The 25,766-nt window shown below is 39.6% G+C and overlaps 1 protein-coding gene across 1 annotated transcript in view; it reads left to right on the top strand.

The window, feature by feature from the left end:
- Positions 1-25,766, top strand: part of LOC117499956 (protein bicaudal C homolog 1-like) — a 58,952-nt gene that overhangs the window by 2,562 nt on the left and 30,624 nt on the right. Inside the window, 2 exon segments of the mRNA XM_034152669.1 lie at positions 16,506-16,552; positions 23,050-23,119. Coding sequence (XP_034008560.1) covers positions 16,506-16,552; positions 23,050-23,119 — 117 coding nt within the window.

Genomic DNA, 25,766 nt, shown 5'->3' with positions numbered 1-25,766 from the left:
AGTTGTTTGTTTGATTTATCAATTGAATAATTGACCAAAAAGCTCATCAAGAATTCCCAAAACCAGAGTTGACGTCTCTAAATGTCTTGTTTTGTCTGATGAGCAGTCAAGAGCACAAAATATATTCAGTTCATAAATAAAATATTGGATAAACCAATGGAGATTTGGCATTTTTGCTGAGTATATGGCTTATAATTATTGACACTATTAAGTAGTTTATCATCATTTATAGTCTTTAATTAATATCCTGTTGATTGTCTTGTCATTAATGGAATTATTGTTGCAGCTGAAATAAAAAAAACAGTTACTACAGCATTTATATTTTTGTTATTAAACACAATCTTGATGCATGGATTAAATTTGATTGATGCAGTTCGATTTAATTTACTTCCAGTATATGATCATCCAGTTTATTGATCAAGTCCCTTAATGTGGTGTCCACTGTACCGAACTCCTGATTAAATCAATTACCTTTGCTGTCTCAGTGTTGACATTGTTTAGATAAGAAGATGGCTAATTTCTATGATTTGGGTTTATTTTGTGACTCAAATAAACAGACAAATAAACCTGAAACGTGTTATTGCCAGATTATAGCTTTGGTCATGCACCTCTTGGCCGAGAGTTAGGGTAATTTTAAGTTTTACAATACATAACAAAGGCAACCTTTTACTGAAGGGCAATCAAGTTGCTCCACTGATGACGGATGCTCCCTGATTTTATGTGGTGTCTTATCTCATGGAAGATCTGCGATGTTGCTGTGAAATCTCTTTAAACCCGTTTTATTTATGTCACCCTCAGCATTTTCATTATTTGGTTTATTTTGATATGGCCTGGGTAATCTGATTCCCTCTAAGTGCCATAATGGCAATTATATTGGCTTTTAGTCTAATGATAAAGCTGGCTGTACTCAGAAAAGGGTCAGTGTGTTACATCACAGCGATAAAGAGCCATATAGTCAGGGTACATTTTGGAGAATAAAAAACCCAGAAGCACTCTGTACTAGGGTTGCAAAATTCCGGGAATTTTCAAAGATGGAAACTTTCCACGGGAATAAACTGGGAATTTTCAAAATTGAAGGTTGGCTCTTCATAGGGAACTTAAATATAGTTGGGGAAAGTATATTTTAGCATAATCTTGACTAAAACAAACAGATGCCATTCAAGTACACTTGAATATCCATGCCATAGCACACTGCTTACTGCATGGCTATTGAGACCACACAAAGGTTCGCAACAGGCTCACAAATGTGAGAGTGGAAAAACTGGTTGGCATTCGGGCAAACCTAATGCCAAAGGCTCTTTGAGTCTGACACAGAGCCATCCTCAACAAGGCTGGACAGTGACACTGAAGAGGAAGACTCAGAGTTGGATGTTGATGAGGCCCAGGAAGAGCCCGTTGACTGAAAGGGTTTAGCAAAAATGCAGAGGATTGCTTGAAGGAAGATTTTCATGTTTAATGGGACTTTTTGGAGGGAGAAGGGCTCTTTTCATTTAACATTTTGAATGGGACTTTGTGGGGATTTTTGGATGGGGGGTGCATTTTTGTTCATTTTTTAATGAGTGGGGTTGGGGGGGATGAGTAACATTTAACTCAACATTCGTGTTTTCGTTCTTCAATGACACAAATAATTGTTCAATAAAATAATTAAAACTTGTTCTAAAAAATTATTTTTAAAGAAAATCTGTTGAAATGTCATGTTTTTTTGTTTAATTTTGCATCGAATATTTCCAAATTCCCCAGCTTAACTTCCCATGGAAACTTTCCGGAAATTTACCAGAAACTTTCCGTCCCTTTGCAACCCTACTCTGTAAGCATTAAAATATTTTAGCAACTCACCAGCATCTCTCCAAACTGAAGTAAAATCCCAGTGTACATACTTAAACTACTCTTTTTGTTTGGATCTGCCATGTTTCATGCCCCTGTTCTGGCTCTATTTTCATCAGGAGAAAATGGTAATAGTTAACTACTTAGCAATTACAAATTTACGGTCTCTCTCATTGGCAGGGATGCAGGTTCCTGGGCTTAAATCAGCAAATAGAGTGTAAACTGACAACAAAATCTCACCCTGACAGCCATCTGAGTTTAACTGTTGTACTGTTGGCACCCTAGGATACAACTCTCACATTAATGGCTTGGATACCTCGACACAGGCATGAAAGCTTGAAAGATCGCTTTATGTGTTCAGGGAACCCTGTAAGAGAACTTTTGTGCCTTTCTTTCGCTTTCATTATGGAGATAATAGATCAGGAGCAAGTGTGGGAAAGAGGTAACATTTTCTCCAACTACAGTGATAGTGTCTAAATGTGCATTGAGGTGTTTTTTTTAAGCATACAGGCCAAGTGTTTTCAACTGTAGGTCAGTTTGCTGAACCTGGCTGTGGGTTTCCTTGCAAAGACTAGCAATGATGAGTTGTGTGTTGTTTGTGAGGGTGTTTGGGCCTGCTGCAGGGCCAGTGTGTACACACATCGTAACAACATGTTTGCTGAGTAACTGCAACAGCAACCTACAATTAGGTTAAGTGAATCATTTTCTTCATTGAACTAATTTGTTTTCCCGCTCCTTAACCACAGACTATTATTAGGTAGCTGTGTCTCAGACTGGGAAATACTGTTACACAAGGTATTGAAAAAGTACAAGGTGTTCACAGGTATTCTCAGTTAGAAGTGATAATGTTGTCAGTGCTGGAATATTATATAAAACGGGCCGCTTCTTCACCTCATGTAGTATGTGTAGGGGAATATTATTCTAGTTGTTTAGGATACATTTCACACACAACTTTATTAGCTGGAAACACAAATTACAAATACATTTATCTGGAGGCCAGTGAAACTCTTCCTCTGGGAAGGAAAAATTGCCCTCTAGTAAAAAAGTAATTATAATTTTGTACTATTTTCCTCCTTTTTTTATTATTTAGAGGATTATTTTTCTGGCTACCATACCCACATAATGAGGGAAGTATGTGTGAGGGCCTCATCCTCCTCTTCCTCCCGGGTGCTGAGTAAGACTCACAGACAGGAAGTGAGTCTAGTGGGGAATGTGCTGCAGGCTTTCTCTTCTCTCTTTCGTTCTCCCCCTCTATTGCTCCCTCTCGAGCATTCAAACACTGCTCTGTTGTTCCAGCTTCCATCAGATCGTCTGTGGAGCTGTTGGACTTTCCCTGGTCTTTATCCTGACACTACAACACAATCCTCACCCCTTAACCTTAACAAACCCAGGCACAAACTTGATTGAAAACACAATTCAGATTGAATTCTGCATCTCAACCAAATGCTTTTATATGAGTCTAAAGTGAAATTAAAGATGGAGAAGAAGGGAACTTTGAGAGAAACCTTACACAAATCACCTTTTGGAAAAATGCTGTGAAAAGTGGAAAACAATAGACGGTGCCAGCACTTGAGAGGAAAATCCTGTCTGATGTGTAAATGGTGTATTCCCTCAGATGAGGATGACATCTGTCATTTTGAGAAATTGTAATGTTTAAACCAGATCCTGACTGGATTCTTTACAAAATGTATGTGCTGGTTGTTAATGTGCCAAAGCAGCAAATGTTCTTATTTCGTAGTTGTCGACCACAAGAAGAGGAGTAAGGACTTCCCATTCATTTTTTCCAGTCACGTTAAATGGCTGAGTGGGAGGGGTCCTGCATGGCGTACATTAAAAGGAATGCAAAATGTATAAAGGAAAAATAAGCGTTGGATTGTAGAGGTATATCATTTTCTATTTCAGCAATACTAAAGTTAGCTTGCTTCCCTTGCTAGGGCCAGAAGTTCATGTTTAAATGTTTGTGTCATATTATTTAGAAAACTCTTTCCCTTTTTGTTTCTCACATTTTGAGAATTACTGCTGTAGCGGTCCAATGGAAACCATTGTTCTGCAAACGGTCAACTTGAACAACTTGAAACTTGAACAACTCAAAACTTCACTTCTATGCCAGTAAATATATTACAGGAATAAAAGATTGAATCTGCTTAAGGTTATGCAGAATTATATTCACCTGCACACTGCTGGCAAAAAAAAATCTTTATGGAAAGCAAACGTATACCTGAACATTCAAAGAGTAAATGGTTGGTTGAACTTCATGTATTTGGCCAGTCACTGGGCTTTGCTCAGTACCCTCTGGCCACTTTCCCCCTCTCTCCCCTTTCCTCTTTCTTTCTTCAGATTTGACTGAAACATGCTGATACAATTATACAATTCTATTGGACTTTGCTTACGCGTTGAATTCCTTCATCCTGGGCATGATGAAGCTTTCAGGAGCTGTAATATAATTGAGCTTCAGTCGGCGGAAAAACCTGTAATTCATTACTCAAGAAAATAAAACCAGGAGTCCTATTTCAGCCGTCCGAATGGAGCGGGAGAGCTGTGACCCATTTCTCTGCTCCTGTAACTGTAAAAGGGCTGAAATGAATACCTGTTTTTCTACGTCCCTCAAAGCTCTTTTTCTACAACCCTTTTCAAAGTGCAGATTTACATTCTGTCTGGTTTGCGGTTGCTATTTTAGAAACTTTTCTTGGGGAGGGCACCCTTGACTTATCCCGCACGCGTGCGCACTCACACACTCAATAAATGTAGAAAGACAGACACACACACACCCACACACACACACACACACACACACACACACACCACACACACACCACACACACACACACACACACACACACACACACACACACACACACACACCACCCAGCCCTTAACCACTCCCCCCAAGAGCTTTCAATGTTGATCTTTGGAGAACCTCGGGTTTTGGTTTGTTGTTCTCTCTCCTCATTCAACATCCAGTACAATCTGCCTTTTCTCCACTTGCCTTGATTGTAGAAAAATATTTTTTACAAGAGTACCTTCTTGATCGAGCATCGGCTGTTGCCAGAATATTCTTTACTTGAACAAAAGAGAAAGAATGAAAAAAAGGAGTTTGTCCAAGGGCAGGGATTCATAACACACTATAACTGCATTATGTTCATTTCCTTGAAACTGCTCTGTTATGGATGATTCTATTGGACATATCATGGGGAGATAACTCAGACGTTGTATTCAAAATGTGGTAATCAAGGAAAGAATTCCCATCACTAAATTCCTGCACAGATTCCTAATGTCTCTTCAAAGGAGATAAGTATGACCCCATGATTGAAATGAATGTGAAATGTCAATGATTTCCCAATAGCACAATGTAATGTTTACAGTGTAGCTCTCTCCTGTTAAGTGAGAGTGACTCCCTACGCTCCATGGGGGATCGCAGTAGATACCAGGCACCAGGAATGCACAGCGTTGTGTAATCCCTTTCAGCGTTCTCACAAGGGAGATAAAGGAGGAGATGATAACCCAAACATATTACCAACAACAACTTGATGTATTATTTCCTGGACTGCAAGATCCTGCTGTAAATAAAATGTGCTGTTGTTGTGAAGACATAATGAACCGTGTACGTCATAATGTAAAAAACATTAAGGATGTACAACTTAATAACTATTTCTAATTACGTTAGACCTTCTCATTCGTGTAACCTGGGGTTGGTGAGTCTGGTTTCTCTAACAGGCTGTCATCATCTGCCAGAAAGTAACATTTGGCACTAAGTGCATTTATTTGATGAAACAGTTGCTTGGCAACCCTTAAGGAGTTGAGAGAGGATAGAGAAGCTGTTTCGAGTACAGAGGGAGAACTCTGCGCAAAATGGAAATGTTGTTCTCTTCGGTTACCAAAACTAGAGATGTGAAGTGGTTTAAAAGCATTAAGTTATGAGGTTTCAATGTGTGATTTAATACCTGGCGGGAAGCAAAAAATAAATGCCTGCTAACCAGCTTTGTGAATTATTTTGTCAAAAAACTGAACTGTAAAACAGCCCTCAGTTTCTCAGCTGACATTACATATTTAATCATTCAAGACATTAAGTTAATGGTGAAAAATCATTTGTTGATATTACTTGTTTAAAAAAAACATGAAATTGTTGGACATTCTGAGCATTTTAATAAATGATATTTATTGTTAATTTGTTATACACTGGGCATTAAAATATAATTTGTCAAGAAACCAGCTATGGTGCCAAGATGAAATATGTTTTACTGAGCCGCAGACCTCATAGCACCCTATTTATTTCTCCCAGACTGCTTTACAAGTGTCCATAGCGAGTGTGAAGTAAATCCTAAGAAGCAACTATTAGCTTAACAAGTGATCTCACATGACAGATAAATGGCATACCAGTGTAATCTCAAACGATTTGTAGAAGGAGTTCTACTTTTCTGTCACAGAAATATTAAAAGCCTCCCATTTCTCCTTTCACATAGATACAGTAAAGAAGTGTTGAAAGCCCAAGAAGCTTCTCTGGCAGTGTTCACATGAAAGATCACGTTAAGAAAACAGCCGGTTCAGCTGTAACTGTAAACCTTACCAACCCTGACTTGTTGATTAGATACCATTGTAGTCTTGGAGAAGCAGTTAAAGATTTTCTCAGGCATTGAAGGCTTTTGTTTAGGGGCCAACTTGTTTAGGAGCCAACTTGCGTAACGTATGCCAAAGTAGTTCTCAGGGACACTTAAGTGTTGGCTTTTATCTATTTTCACTTAGACGTGAGGCCTATTGCTCCCAACTGCGTGTCAGCTGCAAGGTGATACACTTGAAGAAACATCCCGTCTTTGAAGTGAGGCGTTTAGGCTTGATTGATGACAACAGCCCCCCCACGTCACTGCATGACAACCTGACTGAATGCTAATGAATGCACTGTTTCCTTTATAGGGTAAATGCTTATTTACCTTTCAAACCACCTTTTTTATTTAAATGACCGTGTGTCAATGTGTGTGTGAGCGCTATCAAAGTGGATAATATTAATATGAATACTGTGAGACATTATAAATTCATCAATCCTGAGCGATTTTGCTCGACTATTTTTACAGAAATAACAGTATTTCTGGTTGTATCAGACAGTGAATTATCTTGTATTTTATCCCTTGACAAGCAATTATCATTCACTCAGAACTTCCAGGAAATATGCTATATCAATATCGCAATGTAACAATACACACATATATTCAAGTTTCATCCAATTGACCAAGAGTGAATGAGTAATATTATTAATTGATACTGATTAAGCTGTTGATAATAAGTCAGTAGGTCTTTATTTATTTTACATTAAACAGTAATGATATTATGAAGGTTACGTTTTGACTGCAACATCTGTTGTTAATCACTAATTGTTGTTGATTGCATATCGTTTATAGTATTCAGACATTTTGTCTAAAGATCTGTTAATCACGCCTGAAAACACCCTTTCTGCTAATAACAATAGAAAAGTGAACATTAATGTGCATGGGTGCACTGCTTACCCAATGAGTTTCCTGCATTGCGTGTGTGTTCGTGCTTTGCTACGTCTCTCAGGCCCTCTTCCTAATATCATGTTGAAACAGCTGAGAGCTGCTGCGTGCAGGGAGGGAGGGGCATTGGAGAGCTAGTGTGAAAACATCATGTTCTCCGTCTCTCTATGGTAAATGTAGTTCTTCCATATTATGGTAAATGTAGTTTTTCCACTAGCCGCTGTGATCACCGCCAAGAGGCTCTTAAGTCTTACAGTCATCTCACTTCAGTAAAGGCATGTGAGCATGAGGTGGACCGAGACGTCAAACCTTTCATGGATTAGAGTTGTCATATGTTATGAAATTATATCCTGGGGAAAAAGGAGTTGTATAACTTTTCTAATTGAAATGCCTGCGTGTACCTTTCTCTGAATGTCCTTAGTTTCACCTTAAGTCCTCTTGTGATTATTGCCAGTGCAGAGGATTGTGTCTAAGCAGCTCTGTAAATGTAGAGATTTAGCCGGTGCCTTTGGTGGGCTCTCTTAGCTTTTGGTACTCTAAAAAACGTCATAGAAATCCTTTGACGTGCTTGATAATTCTCGCAGAGCACAAATGTTGAGTTAACTAGATGTATAAACTCCCCTTTATTATATGACGGTTATTGAATGAGTCACTGATATAGCTTGTTGAAGATAAATGGATATTGGCTTACATCTGAGCTATGAGGTATTTGCCCGATTGTTATTGGAAAGTCTTTGTGGATTTGTCCACCTTTCCATTAAACCTGGATAGTGTACTCTGAAACTAATAGTGAAAATATTCATGTCAAGATGTCTCATTTGTTTTTTTACAATCTGTCTGTATTGTTTGCTTTAATGTTGCATGTGTGGATTAAAGCCATGACCGTAGGAAACAACGCTGTTTACATTCCTTCAGTGTCAAAACAGCGGAATCTCCCTAAAAGTAAGTCTGTCCACAAAATAATGGACACCAGACCCTGCTCCATTTGCCATCATCGAGTCCGTTATGCTTTACACCTACAACTTCTTAATTTAATCCTCGCAGTGACAGTAATTAGATACATTAAATAATTACATGGAAAGAATTAGAGGGTGTGAATCAGATTAACCGTAACCATCATGCTTTGTCGAAATTATTAGACAATTGAAATGACTGCCTCAAATTAGTGCCACATTATTTGCTCCATATCTTTGAAAGAAAAGCAAAGAGAGAATTGATTGTGACATGTGATGTGTGCTCAGGGGTCTTGTGTCATTTTTCAGCTGTGATGTCTTTACAGTCTGCTGTGCTGGAAGGGAGGACTGCTGCATTGTCCTCGTATAACCTGGGCCATTCTAGCACTTCAGAAACAAATGAGACAAAGCATTTTTGATACAAATCCAAGCTATTAAATGCTGAAAAATATAGGTTATAGTAGGGATATTTTTCTCAACACTTAGTCTTAAGGAAAGCTATAATTTAAATGTGGTTTCTCGGTTGACAGACAAAATAATAGGCAAAGTAATGAGGCATAAGCTATGCAATTTTGTGGTAAAATGTCTGTCAAGTATTTGAGAAAATGAGCGAAACAAATTGAAAGAATCTTAGAAGAATACAATGTGAATTTGAGAGCCACCATTTTTTTTTATGTTGTGGTTTCAGCATTGAAAAGGGTTGCAAGTCAGCAGCTGACATTCAAATGGGATATGTTGATCTTGAATGCAACATACAAATCTGTCAGCAGGGATCACAAAAAATGTGCAATGTCAGTGAACTCAAACATGCAAAACCATCATGGCGGTTTTTAACTTTTTAACGGATTTAACTGCAGTCATATGTTCATGTACAAGTAACATGACAAGTAACATGTAAACAGTGTTCTGGTTGGTAGGAGAATTACTTTGTCTCTGTAATTCACAAAACCTGAAGTCTACATTACCCAGAATGCAGTTCAATCCCCAACAGTTCAGTCATAGATTTGTTTGTGTTATGTGAGTTGTGGTCCTGAGCTGATGGCCTCAAGCAGAGACAAGGAGCGGGCTTCAGAGGAAGAGCTCACTAATGGAGCGTTTCCACTACAGCGCGGAGCACGGTTTAAGAGGGCTGTGACGTCAGCGGCCCGTCTTTGGTTGCGTTTCCACTTGGCCTAGTACCGGCCGGCGGGTCCTAATTCACAGTTTTCCTGGCCTCATAAAATCGCGGGTCTAGGGCCAGAGACAACGAGGCTGAGTCGGGCTGAGTATGCTAAACTAGAGAGAGCATCGCTGGCAAGGGGGCTACAACTACAACAAGATGGACATATTTGACCGTGATTTAATTGTAATACACGTTTCAAAATGATGCCGAAGTAACAACATACTGATACCGGTTAGTAAAAACCATGAATTAATGCTTTGTCAAGTCTGCAGACAGACGGCAGGGGAAAAACCTTTTAAAATGCTTGTTTTCTAAATGGAGATTGGCTAAGCTAACGCAGTATATGCTCCGACCGTCCACACTCACAACAACGGCCTATACAGACATAAATAAAGCAGCGACTGTATTCACCATGACACAGACAGTCTGTGGTTTGTACTTGTTTAACTGTTGTCTAGTTTCTGAACATATATGAGGAGCTGTGAGCTCTGAGTGCTAACAGCTAACGGCTGTGTTGTTTTTCTGGGGTCCTCTGAAGATCACGTCACGGCTCCGCCTACACTGCGTTACTATAGATACTGCCCCAGTTCCTAAACTGTAATGGAAATGCGCCATAAAGTGAGCCAGTCCTAACGAGGCCCAGCCATACCGAGCGGGGCCGAGCGAGGCCGTGTAGTGGAAACGCGCCATAACCCAGATCTGTTTCATTTTCAAATGTTTTATTTAAATGTTTTTCAACTTTCATGTTAATCAAAGAATAGTCTAGAGTTTTTTTTTTTGTAACTCCTCTTACAATAACCTGTGTAGTTGGATGATCGGATTTATTCTGCCACCATTGTTATGATCACTTACCTGTTCTTAATCCCAACAACAAAGCTCTCATTGGCTCAGTTTTCAAGCAGGGAAACATTAGATATGTTGAACCAGGCTTGTGCTTGTGGTAATGAAGGAGATCTGTCTGCCCTCGAGATAGCTACAAGAGCTTCAAGTAGCTCTTGCCTTGTAGCAAATTCAGAGTAAATCTTAAATCGAAAATGTTGACATTCATTTTAAGAAAGCTAAACACCTCTGTACCTTTGTAACCTGTAGTACAGTGCACATTTAGAACGAGTGGTTCTTACGATGGGACTGTCAGTTCCCATATAGTTGAATATCCCAGATCTCAGAGCAGACACCCTGCTGTCTCTGCTCTCCCACAGCCGGCTTACACACCACACATGTGCCAACAGGATGTTTTGCTTTCAGCACATGCTTCATGTTTTCACTCATGTTCCATATCGGATTCTTTTCGGCTTACTGAGCTCACATGCCAAACATTTTTGTGCAGTTGTGTGTGTGACTCTTTGGTTTGCAACAACTCAACACATTGTATTACTCAATCGTGTCCTGAATCATGCAATTAAGCCTAATTTAACCTTATTATTTAACCTTAGCGTTATGACTTCTAATCTAATATTACTGACATATAGGGGTGTAACGGTTCACAGAATTCACGGTTCGGTATGTACCTCGGTTTGAGGGTCACGGTTCGGTAAGGGTTCGGTACAACAAGAAAAAGCAAAAAATAGTCCCAAATGCATAATTCCAGATTTGTTTTTTTATTTATTTTGAACAGTAGTGCAAGTTTCAGTTAAAAAATAAGGAACTTTAACATTTTGAATAATTAACTTTATTACAGTTAAAAACAAACCACAAACTGTACCACACACACTCAGATGGCCGTATTATCTATAATGGCTGATGTCAAACAAAAAGGTTCAATAAGCTGTAAAACTAAAAAGAACGTCTTGAAAATATTACAAAATAAATAATAAGATAGTGTTTCAATCACTTTCAATCACAATCAATAAAAGCCGGGGTCCTCTACTATTGCATAAGGGCGCAGCATAGCTACCATTAGCATACCGCACCGCTGTCAAACAACGCCGGCACACCGTCCTCGTCCGATCCACCACTCGCACTCCATCGTTATTGTAGTCCACAGGGAACCCGAAATGTTCCCACACAGCTGATTTAAAAGAAGCAGGTGGGTCCTAGCTCCTGTGTGTTATCTGAAATCGCCATACTAACTTTTCTTCTTCTTGTATTTTGTTCGTTTTGTTGTGTTTTCTTCTTCTTCATTTGTTGTTTAAGGGCGGCTGGCAAACAGCTTTTAGGCGCAATACCGCCTCCTGGATTACATATAGTGTAGTGCAGTGGTTCTCAACTGGTGGGTCGCGACCCAAAAGTGGGTCGCGGACCCGTTTCAAGTGGGTCGCGGATGTGTGAGTGAAGAAAAAAAAGTTGAAAAAAAAAATTGAATTTTTTTTTTTTTTTTTTGGGAAAAAATGCAAACTTTTATTTTTGAAGGACCGATTTTCTAACGCTGTGCATGCAGTAGGCGTTGGACTGGAAGTACCGGAGACAATAAATGGTTTTGAAAACTTCTGTCACGTAGTGATCATCTTCTCAATAAAACATCTTTGCTGATGTTTTTTCGAGTCTTCTGGCCAATCAGAATCAAGATTGTTGCCGGAAGTCCCCACGGAGAATAACTGCGGTAGAACTATTCTTTATACATCCATGGGTACAACTTCAGATAAAAATGAACACATAATGAAATATGACCCCCGGTTTGATGATTGACAGGTCACAGAACAATGGGGGCTATCTACCCTTACCCACAATTTAAAGTAAGTCACACAGACTATCTCCTCTTTACTCTTCTCTCAGCAAGCTGTCAGAACTAAGTGAAAAACAAACAATGGCATAAAATATTATTAATATGTCGGGTAGTAATAGATTTATTTATTTTCTTCTCAGAGTGTACCAGAATGCGTAGTTTATGTTAGTATTTCTAAAAATCTCCTGGGGGAGAATCCCCCCAGACCCCCCTGCTGGGGTTGGGTTTTCAGCATGCGTGCCTTTTTATATAGTTCAGCTTTGATTCCATCAACTCATTAAACCTTTTTTAAAAGCATACTTTAGTTCTGTGAAGGGATATAAGGGATATATGCACTGTACTTCACTTTTATTAATATTGTATTCTGAAAAGCGTATATATTACAGCACGATTTTTTGTTGAATAGATTTGAGTGCTTCAAAATGTTGGGTCGCGATGTATTGACCAAGTAAAAAGTGGGTCCCGAGGCCTAACCAGTTGAGAACCACTGGTGTAGTGGATACTGCCCTGAATGACAGACTTTTTTCCCACTCGTAAAAAAAAGGCGTATTCGTCGTGTGACTGCATGCACCGAACCGTGACGTTCGAACCGTGACGGGACGAATACGGATACCGTTACACTCCTACTGACATAGTAAAACAGCAAACACGTTTTATAGTCTGTGTGTTGTTTTAATAATCAGTTGGCTTCATAGTCTGATTGGAGGACAATATTAGATAGTTGCTCGTGTTTATGGCTGCATCTCCCAGTGGAGGCAAATAAAGTACTTAAAAGGAGAAGTCATCATGTACAGTAATGCATGTATGCATGTTTAATGAGAAGAAGTGATTGCATGTCTATAATGTAGTGTTCCTGTGGAAACATGTGGATAGATCCTGTCAAAGTATAATGGCATTAGGAACTCTTTGAATGCAGCTGAAATAGACATTTGAATTCACTCTGGCAGTGTTTTTTAACTATTATTAAAATATCGTTATCGTGCCAATGCTACCTGCACCTGCCTGCCCTGTTGATGGTGTGTGATGTTCAGTTAGTGGCACTAATTGTTGTTCTGTGTTTGCTGAGCGTTATAGATGCAGGTTTGCTCAGTCACATCTTTCCCTCTGCCTGACTGCATCCTCAAAACTGGAGGCAAACAAACAGCAGAAGTTTTTTTTCTTAATCCTTTTCAGTAACTGTTTTCTCTGTGAATAATAACAGACCTCTGTTACATATCCAGTAAGTATACAAATCAACGACAGTTCAAGTGGAGCGTATAATTCAATATACTGTAGAAAACAACGTTTAAAATCATTACTTAGGAGGGTATTATGACCTGTTTGTTAGTGGCTTTTAACCTAGCACACCATGTTTTATATCTGTCTTTTTAATTGGCGACTGAAAGAGGATTTACCTTAGGGATTTGCTTTGATACTTGATAAAAGAATAACACAGACAGAAAGGCCCAGTGAAATGCTCTACTTACAGTCTGTTGGCTGTTGTTACACTTTCTTTGTTTGTCTTAGTTCTTACAGGAAACGCCAAGTCTTTTATAAACTTGGATAACTTCAGGCCACCTAAGAACAGAGACGTTCAGTCAGAGCTGGTCTTAGTCATCCTAAGTCATCTTAACTAAATATTGGATGTAAACACTTACTACTACTTAGGATCATTAGATTAACGGAATATATTAGATTTTCCGCCCACATTGATTTACTATGAGCTAGTGCTGTCACTAAGAATAACTCCTAACTCTGTCGGTTAATCTATTGAATACTTTTTAATCCTTTTGTATCCTTTAAGTGTCTGTCTATTTCCCACAGCTTCATATTCTTAATATTTAAAATGAAATATGTTGATGGTTATCATATGAGAAAAGAAAAACGAATTTACTAACACAAACAATCAATTATCGTTGTAGTTTCATTTTATCTTTAGCAACAAACAAATAATCTTTTCAGCTCTAGCCCTAACACATGTTAATGTGTGATAAACTCAGTCCACATCAGTGTTTACGGCTTGCTGCATGCCTTTTCCATTTACTCCACCATTTCTGCACAGCATCTGGCCGTGAGCCGAGTGAATCACTGTGTGCATCAGCCACTCTGTGAAATTACTGTAATTTAAACAAAAATCTGAGGCCCTTGAAGCAGCTAAAGAGGAATACAACATTGCTTTAGCAACTTTGTTATTTTCCCTTCTGTGACATTTTCCATCTGTTGTTGTAACTCTTCCATGGAGTCCCGACAGTTGGCATTTTCTTTGGTCAAATGTGTTTCCAAAGCAAGCAATGCGTTTAAAAAAGATTGGTATAATTTGATGTGTCGTAGCTCAATGGGTTGGCAATATGTATCTTTACTTTGTGGGTGATGTTTTGAATTGGATATTGTCTTATTTAAAATGTAGGCTATGCTGGTAATTTATATAAAGTGCTAGTTGTTGGTGGGCGTATTCCTTACGTCTTTATAAATAGACACTGAAATGCTGTTAAAGGGTTTTTTCCAATATAGATTATTCATACATTTTCCTTCTGTTCATATTATTCTGTTGTTGAGCGATGAGCCAAAGAGTAGCCAGCATCTGTTATCAGTGTAATGTGGTGGTGTGTGTTTGATGTACACAAACTTTATCTGAAATTGACTTACCCTTTGAGCCGCGGCAGAACTGTCTCTTTGTCTTCATTAACCGCGGCCTGCACTTGTTTACTGGGCCGTGTGCATAATTACAAGCATGTGTTAAACGCTCATGATGTATCGCTATAGGCCGTAATGTCGGGTCTGGTGGAAAATGAAACCGTGTTCAGTGAGGGTTTTCATTTTCTGTGTTGGGGCTGTTGAAATGTGAAATTGATGGGTAAAGTCATACTGTAACAATGCCTCTACATCCAGGATTCACATCATACAGTAGTGTGCACTGCAGGCCTTATATTATTTGTTAGGAAAACAGATAGGTATAAAGATTAGGTGAACTGTATATACCGTTTATACATTTATCTACAGCTGAAATATGTGCTTTGCAGAATATAAAACTTTACTATTTTGTAAAACAAATGCCCTGATAAGATTTCTGTCTCTGTTCCAAAAGAAATCGCCATTTTCCCTCCCTAGCTAATGTTTGCCTATATATGTTCACCGTGCAAAAATAATATATACTTTTTAGTTTTATAATTCCACCCTGTGGCTGCAATTGTGATGTTTTGAAAATGATAGGGCTGCAAAACACAACTACTCACTTCACAATTGATCAATTTGGTAAATAAAACAAAAAATGAGGACAAAGGGTCATCATCATTTCCAAAAGAACAAGGAGACCACTTCAAATAGCTTGTTTTTTCCCACCAAAAGTCTCAAACATTATTGAATTAAATATTGAGTTTCCTATCATATTGCGAAGGGGTAACTAGATATGCCTTAGCCTTTTTGCATGAGAAACAACTTAAACAGTTAATCAGTTGTAAAAATAGTTGCTGATTTATTTTCCCTCTCAATTGATTGGGTAATCTTGCTCAGCCAACGCTAATTTAAATGTATACAGTTCAACGGTTCATTGGATATAAAAGCATTGTCTTCATAGCATGACTTTGTTTTTTCTTATAATCATAACATCGTTCTTGAGGCAAGCCTTTATGCCTGAACTGTGCAACCCACAAGAGATATACTGCAGCTCCTGACCCAGATTCGCTCAGACAGCAACAGATCCACCTTGAGAACGCTGACTGCAACGCATCATTAAACCTCCCTGTTCTCCCGAAAGGCCGAGGAACATGAGAGTTCTCCTTGGAGAGCAGATATGTATTTTGCATCAACAGAGCGGCCACAGTTGAAAGGACTTGCAGATGTGTTGGAGCGACGACTACAGGCCTCATTGGTTTTGGTCGTTGGCTCTCTTGTTTCTATCCAGCTTACCGTATCAGCTGCATTTCTTGCCTATTTCACATGAGAATGTACTTTTCTTAAGTGCTTATTTTGTTTACAGGTGCTTTTGAGCTTTTCATATACTGTAACCCCCAATGGCCGAAGTGTACAGTATGCTGACAGATACATTACAAAAGTGTTAAAGCCTTTTAAAGAAGTGTGAAACGAACACCAGTTGAGCTAAGTATGGTATGAAATACTTCATTAACTCTTTCTCTCCAAAATACCCAAGTATTTTCACTGTATCCATCAATTTGTTACACGGAAGCCGTTTCCCATCTCAAGGATTATAGAAAATTACTGTGAGCATTCCTACCTATGAGCAGTATCAGGATCCGTGCCAAACACAATATCCAAAGAAATGGAGATCCACCATAAACACTGCTCTGAGTGAGGATACCGTAACATTGAGGTGACTGGATAATCGGTCTGTGATTTGGCTGTTAAGGTTACACTGCGTATAAAAACTGAGTTGGCTCTGTGTGGTTTGAGGGATTTATTTTTTCTCTTTCTCTGTCTCATTCTAGCTGCCTCTGAGGGGAGAGTGAACGGCGGAGAGGATTTCTTTCAGGAGGTGAGTGTGTAGTCTGCACTTGGACGGTGTTTACTTTGTCTATGGGTTGCGTTCAAGCCTGCCGAGCATCACTTCTCTCTTGGTGAAGGGAGCAGATGTCAGGTGCTCCTCCAGTCACTCGCAATTACAAATCAAACCAAACAAAAACAACAGAACGATGCTGACGTTGAATCGCTGCAGGGCTCTGATCCTATAACACAGCTGACACAACACAGTGAGCCTTTCTCCCTCACATAATACACCATATTACACCAGATCATTTCGTCAGTATTACATGAGAGAGAAGTTGAACACAGGCCTGCTCCGGCCAGCTCTGCCTTTTCTTTGTCACTGATTGAATTAGTTAATTCTCTAAAGCCTCATTACATCCAATAAAACTAGGATCTGCCTCGGTGAACTTGAATAGTCTTGAATGGTTTTTCACATCTCAACTTGCTCACATTGTGTCATTGCTGCTCCATGATCAGTCAAGTGTGTGACCCTGTGTGGAGTTAAATATTCACTGTAGATGTTATATAGTCATTTTTATGAATCAATTCTCTTTTACAAAAGCTACAACTACAAGGATTAGTTTTTAGTACTTTCTATTAAAGCCTCAATTTCTCCAACAATTAACTTTGAAATGAATCTACATTGAATAACCTTTTCCCCAATTAAGAAATGATAAACTTATGCTGTCAATAAGATACATTGCTTGACAGCACACTAACAACCAATCACATAACAGCATTAATCTGTTTTCTAACAATTATATGGCAGACCTTTTCAAACATTTCACAAGAGAATATTTGTGGGTTATTTTATTAATAATGTATCTATTTAAATAGATGATGTCTAAGATGAAACAGTCCTTGTTTTTTACAGGTTATACATCAATTGAAGGGAAATTAAAAGATTCTTTAGAATAGTGAATCTAATTAGGATGATAAACACTTTTGCCATATTGCTTAACCCTAACACTGACACAGTTCATTTGTATCTATGATGCAAGAGAAAAGTTATCACATGGCTCTGAAAGCAAAAGCAATTACATGTTTTAACAATGAAAGTGCTAATTGAATTTGAGCAGCAGTTATCATTAAGAACATCCCCTTTGGTTTCTTTCTTGTTTAAAATCCAGCTTCCTGTATACGTTAAATTCCCTCCATAGTATGTTAATGGCCTGTAATGAAATAAATGATGGACAGCGGTTTGTTTTAGCATTCCCCTTTTGTCTATTTTCCGTGTTTGGTTTTGGAGGTTAGAAAGCTGAGTTTAATGTCAAAGAAGGAGGCAATTTAGCTGTCTCTGAAGCAGTTTTATAAAACCAAGTAATGCAAACCAGGCGCCTCGAAATTCTCTTCCTTTTGGAACAAAGGCTCAACAAAGACCCTTGATATATTGTAGCTCTGTCTCCACCTTTTTTGGTCTGGATATAACTGTAAGGTTTTAGATATCCAGTGTAGGTGTCTACCTCGTTACACAAAGATATTCTGACAAACTAAGGCTGTTCGTGTATTGACTTTCAAAGTCACATATTTTAAAGTCTCTGGCTTGAAAGACTCTCACAGCTTGTTCAAAGAAATGGAGGTTATTAGAGGAGAAATTGTAAATTAGAAATTAGTGTGCAGCTGTTTGGGTTTGCATGCTGGCGAGGAGCAGTAAAGTACTAAAGTCATGTTTTTATTGTAGAATTTCCATTTGGATAACTCTGTATAGTTTCCCTCTGATAGCGTGATCACTATACATGCCCAATTAAAGTCAGGAAAATAAACACTGAGTGCGCCTGTGGAACGGTATTGTTGAAAGAAAATGGATGAGGTGTGTGAAATACCTTGGAGTTGATGAAAATGGAAACTCTTGAGTTTGGCTGCTTCCTTGCCCGTCCAACACACCCATGTACTTCACACACTCAGAGAGACTCATAAAGCACAGCCATAGCAACTCTCTCACTAGGGTAAGGTCGTTTTTGACGCACAGGCTTTTACATATTAGCTCTGGGAATGAGATTTAGAGTTCATTCTCCGATGAGCAACATAATGGTCCACCCCCACATTTTCTCTACAGGCACACTGGCTGTGGTTGATGAAACCCTCTTATTCACTGTCTGTTGGACTTCCTTTGAGTCCTGAGCAAAGCTTTTATAATGGAGCATAAACAGTCCTCATGTTGTTGATGAGAAAGTTGAGAGGAAAGCAGAAAGAGTGGGACCACAGGAGGGTGCCACAGCTGGGAAATAAACATTGTGCAAGTCACTTCAGCTCACATGGAGAATCTCGCCAGCTTCATGTCCCTCTTTCTGTACAGTCTTGTTTTTGTCTCCTAACTCTTCCTCCTGCTCTTCCCTAGATCCTCCTCCCCCTCCTGCTGTTATTTGATTATTGCATTTCATTAGACCGATGCCTGATGTGTCATTGTTATCAATCTGGTATAACGAGGGGATTTCTCTGCAAATTAATTGCTTCAAGTGAGCAGTTCATCGCACGGTTGTGCTTTGCAATTTTTGGATCGAGGACTGTTGGAGTGTAAAATCATGGCACAGACCACTAAGCTGTTTGGAGAGCTGTGCAGAAGTTGAGCCGCGGGACAGCTGAGTGCCGAGAAGCTCGGCTGGTGAAGACGATAACTGAACCACGGAAGAGCTTGGAGTGGATTTGAGTTGTGAGATGCCTTTGAACCTCTTGCAACTTGGTCTCTGATCCCCCTTCCATCACTCTTTCCCAGGAGCTGTGGCTCTGTAAATAATGCCAGGCGGGATGTATAAGTGCCAGTTCACTCAGATCTCAGGCCAGGCATAATTCATTTGCTCTATAGCACTGAAGCTTCTTGTATTTTGCTCCTCTTGGGAAAATAGGAAAACAGTACCATCGAAACATAATGACAAATGTTTGTGTTTTTCATAGAGGTTCAATTAGTTTATATTGCTTTAGTGTAGTTGTAGGCGTAGTGTTTCTCTTTCATAACTATGCATATGTTAGTAGTAGCCCGAGGTGTTAGGGGCTTTAGCTGCGAGTTAACACCCAGGTTGTTAACATGAACTCAGTTATGGCTGTGGAGTCTCGTGGGGATGTTTCAGTGCATGCTGTTCCCTCAGTCGGTCTCCTAACCCTGCCCTCTTACACCCCTCTGCAGTCCTCTGTGTCCCCCCCACACACACACACACACACACACACACACACACACACACACACACACACACACACACACACACACACACACACACTCAATCCAGCTGAATCAACAGCTGCACCATTGCAATGCAGACCAGGAAACATGCCTCTGCCATGTTGATTGCTGCTGAGCTATAGTAGCACACACATCCAGAGGTACACACACAGTCACGTGTGTTGAACACATGTGCTGTCTTTCAGGAACTTGCCTGTTTGATTTCACGTGCAGCCCTGCACGGCTGCAGCTGGAAACCTATCATCGTGTCAAGGTCCTGCCATGAAACTGATCAGAACCTTAGTCATTTATGTATTTATTCATCTCAGAAAGGGCGGGGTGGTTGAGAAGAAAGGGTGAAACCCTAAATATATAGGTAACCTAATTTGAGCAAATATCTTGACCCATTTGAGAGGTATTTGCAAGCCCCTCCATAAAAATAAACGCCATCCACCCTTTAAAATGGTGTGTGGTCTGTCAGAAATCAGTCCCATCTGCACGTTGCTGCCAAGAACAGCAATGCTGGACAGGAAACAGGTCTCTCTGAACAAAGCTCTTTTAGAGAAAAAGTTGATGAGGCATAGCACCTAAAGTTTGATCATTTAGGGAAAGTATAATTGGAGTTACTTCAGATGTGTTGCTTTTGTCATTTTTTATCAGAAGCTTTTACGTTACTGGGTTTTCTAAACTGCGTAGCTGCTAAAAAAAAGATTGAAAAGCACATGTCCATTGTAGCTTAGCACCTTTTAATGACATACACTGCAACACTCGTCTGCCATTCGCCCCCACATTGCCACTGTAATTCCAACAGCCTCTAAGAGGTTGCGGCGGTGTCGTTTCTTTAACGTGTGGATTTTTTCAAGGAGGCGTTCAATTTAAAACCAGAATCATGTGTCATTGTCGCAGGAGAAGAAGTCAAGGGAAATTTGGAGGCAAAAGAAAAGGAGTTACTTCTTATCACTGGGAACATAATGTCCTTTTAATGTTGTTATGATACATCCAGCTGTTGGTGTGAGCAAGTGACTTCAGTTTATAGAGAAAAAAGTTAGCATTTAGCCACAGGGTTTTTGTGATTTATTATGCTTTTACCAGATGACGGTGGGAGGGTGTCATGTTGTACATTAGAGTAGCTTGTGCCTCAAGGTAGTAGGAAACCTAGTAACACAGAACTCATCAATTTTGGTTTCAGGCCTACATTTTAGTGCGTGTAAAACCAATCTGAGTGAATAGACTGATAATATTATTTTGGCACTGTGACTATATTGCAGATAGGAGGGAAGGTTTCCAGTTGGAGCACATCAATGGGGGTCATTAGCATGCTGGATGATAACACTGTAACTCTTTTCAGCTTAGTCATATTAAATGATACCACAAAAGAATCCTTAACAAAAATAGTTGAGCGAGCTCATCTGAAAAGTATTCTCCTTTTATTTCATAATTGCACAATTTGTTTTTGTGATTCACTCAACAGAAACTGTGAGTAAATGCAGAGCCACAAGCAGGATAGATCTCATGAGAATGACTGATAGCGTGTTTCTCTGCTGCTAGAACATAATACTCAAAGACATCCAACTTGAGCTTAAGAGAGTGAAGGAAGAATGCAACAAAATATTAACTGTTGTACAAATGTGTTTTGCAATGATTTTGTTGGCTTAAACAGATCTGTTTTATGAGCGTTGCAGAATCTTGATTTTCTAAAGAGCAAAGAAACTGTGCCTTTTTGAAGGAAGAATTTTGTGTGCTAAAAACAATGAACATCTTGCTTTAATGAATCAAATGGTTCTTATTAAAAGTTTAAACTAATTACGTTTAAGCTTGCTCTTCTAGTGGCAGGGTAATGGCCTTAGCAGCTCATTCTGTTGCTCGCCTAGGCTGTCCATTTGTGTATGTGATTATAGGATGTTGTAGGAAATCAGTGAGGCTTGAAAGGGCTTCCACTCAACCATCATGGACTCTGAGTATATAGCTGCAAAGTAAAGAGAGGCACGCATCAGGCCTTTCCAAGCTGTCTCTCTGTTGTACAGGTACGTGAGGCTGGCAGTGGATAAACTGTCAGAATGTGTTGCAAAAGATGCCAAACAGACCACGCTGCTTCCAGGAGAGCATATGGAGGAATTTAAGCACTTCCCTTTTGGATTTGTGCACCACATCCCATAGGAGTACAGGCTGTATTTGTTATTATTTGGCAAGAAAAAGTAGCGGATATATTTGTAAAAAAAGATATATTGAAGGCTATTGATTGCTGTGCTATTTAACGTCCTATCTTCTCTGGCAGTGCTGATGGCTGTTAATCCACGTTCTCTTTCATTTGGGGCTCATTGCTTAATGCACTGAGCCACCAAGGAAGATTAAGTGCTGCTCATCATGTAATGGGTGGAAGTCGTCCTCGGGTGAATGATCACATGGTCGAAGCTTAGAGAAATTCGAGAAATCCATATCTTCACCCTAAAAACACAAACGCCTGGAAAGTATTAAAACAAACAAAAAGGCCGCAGGAACCTTTTGAGAAAACAAGACTTGTGGAAATCCAGAGCATAACGTTACGAGAGATCATTTCGGGTCCTAATTTTTTGGAAGGTTTGACAGTTTTTCCTACTTATTCTTTTTTCCACTCGCATCAACCACTCGTGATGGCGGGCATTTCTCATGGGGCTTGTTTGTGGATCTGTAGCCAGGAAACCGAGCAAGGTGAGCTTCCTGGTGTTCAGAAAGAGGAGCAGCAGGGTGGGGAATAGATTTGCTCTGATTGGAACGCTGACAGCGTCTTGACCAGCTCCTTGCTGTTTTTATTTGGTGCTGCCAGCAGTTTTCTTTTTTCACATCCTTGCATGTGCTTGTGGTTACGATGACGAGACTTGTCAAAGACCTCTTACATAGATTGTTGTTGGCATTTTTCACATGCACCAAAGCCAAGTGTAATGTTTTGTTTTTGTTTTTTTGGGTGGTGTAAGGGTGGGAGGATTTGGTAGTTGAGCAGAAACAAAGAAATGTCTGGAAACATCATATTGGCTTATATCATCAGACATGTTGAAACTAAACCCGCAGCTATTATTGACTTCTCTGGGTTTCATTACTTTTACTTTGCCCATTCTAACATGCTCCACTTTTCATCATGCAAGGGTTTTTACTTGTTTTATATGTTTACTTAAACAATGAATATTTGTCAGTACAGGAGAAGCAGTAGTGAAGAGTTGTCCACACTGCAAGCCAAGCCAAAGCCACATTAAGACAGAGTGAAGGACCTTGATTATCCTGACTAGAGCCCAATGAAATGTGTGTATTTGTCTGTCAACACACTGCCAGTATTGATGATTGTGATAAGCTAATGTCAGCCCTCCTTCCCTCTGTTCCAGATCATGGATGAGACCCAAACGCAGATAGCCTGGCCGTCCAAACTGAAAATCGGAGCCAAGTCCAAAAAAGGTGACTAGTTTTTCCTTTTTTTTATATCCCTTTTTAAGATTATATTCCTACAGGATCCATGTACTCCTAAACACTTTTTCCCTTATGCAACCATACATAATGTATGAATCGGTTTTCAAATATGGATTTAACCTGCCACAAGTCCACCAACTCAGGCATACGTTTTTATGACTTCCTTTAACACATTCTTGAAATACTGTTGCCTACTGTGTATCTAACAGAAATGCAAAGTTCACAAATCATTTTAAAGATGTGTAACGACAAAAGAGCCAAACTAAACCTGATGTGTGAATGTGAGGTAACACCATAGCTGTGTTAACTCTCCACCAAACATAGGTTAATGATTTTTTGTCAGTGTTGCTTTAACCAGAAATATGTTCTAAGGAAAGTAATTGGTCTCAGATGGACAATAAGGAAGTGTTTTCAAGGTTGCACTATCATTCATTATTCAAAAGTTAAATTGAGTCTGAAAACATGAAAGCCAGTAACTTTATCTGTGCTAAGGAATTTGTATTTTTTAGCTGTGGAGGAAGAGGAGGGTGGGAGTTGTATTGAAACCCGCTCTTTTTTTTGGCCGAGTTGTTCTTGTTGCACTCTGTTACCAATAAAACATTATCACGGTTATTTAAAGTTCTTCCGGGAGGGGGTGAGACGGAGTTTGAGGAGTAGGTGTAGCTGTGCCCGTTTTGTTGTCCTCAGGAGAATTGCCGGTGTACGTCTTCAAGCCAGATGTGGAATCCAATGACATTATGTAACTTCCTCACTCACTCTGTATAGAAAATAGTTGACGGGGTTCCATCAGAATCTGCAACATATTTTCCTCTAGATACTTAATCAACTGTAAACCCTGGCAAGCCACTCACACACAACCATCCATTCATCCGGACCATTCATTCATTCATTCACAAAACCTGCCTCCAACACCACCTGGAAATGATGTTCTGTCGATGATATTTAAAATTCTGAACCATGACTTGTAGCCTGATGGATTTTTCCCTGTGTTGCGTAAACTGAGAGCAGCAGAGGGGAAGAATGTTGGCTAATCCCTTACAGTTATCTTACGATCGAATGATTTTGTGGGAGAAGAGACATGTAGATCTGACCATCTGTTTTCACAACCTGGACTCGTGAGAGGGAAAGAGAGAGTGCACGATTGCTAAAAAAAAGAATATTTTACTCCTTACAGGGTCAAACCAACTTTCTCTGCCCCTAAAATAGCTGATGAAGTGCTATAGTTGGTACAGATTATTTTGAGTTAGCCTAATCCAAACTCATAGGGTGTTAGTTTTCCCTGTTTTCATGGAATTCTGCATTAGTGCTGTCTTTTATGTTAGGTCTGGAATTGGTTACACCCTGCAGGATACCAGCAGATGTGGGGGATTTGTATGTTTGTGTCCTCTCCTCATGCAGGGCCAAAATCTATGGCATTTATCACCTGCAGCTAGCTGTCCCTGCCACCTGCATAAGTGTGATAAGGCTAGTTGTTAGCCTCTGGGTCGATCCATCATCAGCACTCTGTTACTGATTTAATACAGAGAGCAGCTAAATCACTCACACATGAAAGGTTCATGTTGCACTGAGTGACAGAATGGCCAATACTGTGAGATGTGTTTTAATATATCAAGCATGTTTTTATCTCTGTTTTTTGTCTTTCTACTTCTTCTACTTGCCAGTTGTCCGATTCAAACTTCCCGCAGATGTTCTGAATGAGAAACGCCAAGCCAAATGGACTTAATTCCCTTCATTTGTGTGGTATTTTCGAATGTAGTCCTCAGCTGGAAAAATGCTTTAGCTTTGCCAGCACGGAGCTCTGGGTCAAAAGGTTTCTTCTCCGTCAAGTGGAACTGAAATTTGTGCGACTGAAAACATTCAAGTTTTGCAGCTGCAAGTCTACTCTTGTTTTTGTTTGCTTTTCCAGCTGTTGTGTGCGCCAAATTAAGACTTAAGGTGTTCATTCTTTATACCACAATCAATCATCGAAAAGGAGCATACAGTACACCACACTCCATTTAAAAAATGCGGGGGTGTTTTACATCACGACTGCAACACTCGTTTAGGCTGGCTAATGTTTGCCAGATGTGCAGTGCAGGTCAGTCACTGGAAGAACCATACTCCCTCTAATGGTCACAGTGGGTGCCACAGGAGGAAGTGGAGACATTTCTATTGTTCACAGCAACAGCTGTATGATGGGAAATGTTCCTGGAACCAGCGCTGAGACTGCGATGGGTCTCTAACCACTTTTGCTCTTTTTTCTGTTTCCTTTGTTTTGTTTTTGTCTCAGACGGCAGCTTTAGTTCCTACCCTTCAGGCCTTCAAAGAGCTGTTGTTCCTCTCCCATGAGATCCAGCATCTCTTGTACTACGTGCTGACATTTCCTGACCCCTGTGACACTGCTGGCACTCTATGGTCCCCGTAGACTCCATTAAATATAGAGCTGAACCCCCTTCACATACCTCTAAAAACTGAATTTCATTTTAGCCATCCCATGTTCTTTTACGTTCTACAGGAGACTGAGATAATGTGTTCTCATTGTATTTTGGGGCTCCATAGAGAGCTTCTTGGTTTGGCTTTTGTGAGATATTCATCATATAAAACATTCTGGAAATCAGAAACTTCCCATGTCATCACAAAAATATGTCCTGGCCAT

This window comes from Trematomus bernacchii, unplaced genomic scaffold, assembly GCF_902827165.1.
Source record: "Trematomus bernacchii unplaced genomic scaffold, fTreBer1.1, whole genome shotgun sequence".
In the NCBI taxonomy this organism is placed as follows: Eukaryota; Metazoa; Chordata; class Actinopteri; order Perciformes; family Nototheniidae; genus Trematomus; species Trematomus bernacchii.
Note: the sequence above shows the minus strand (reverse complement) of the source record. Positions and strands in the feature narration are given on the sequence as shown.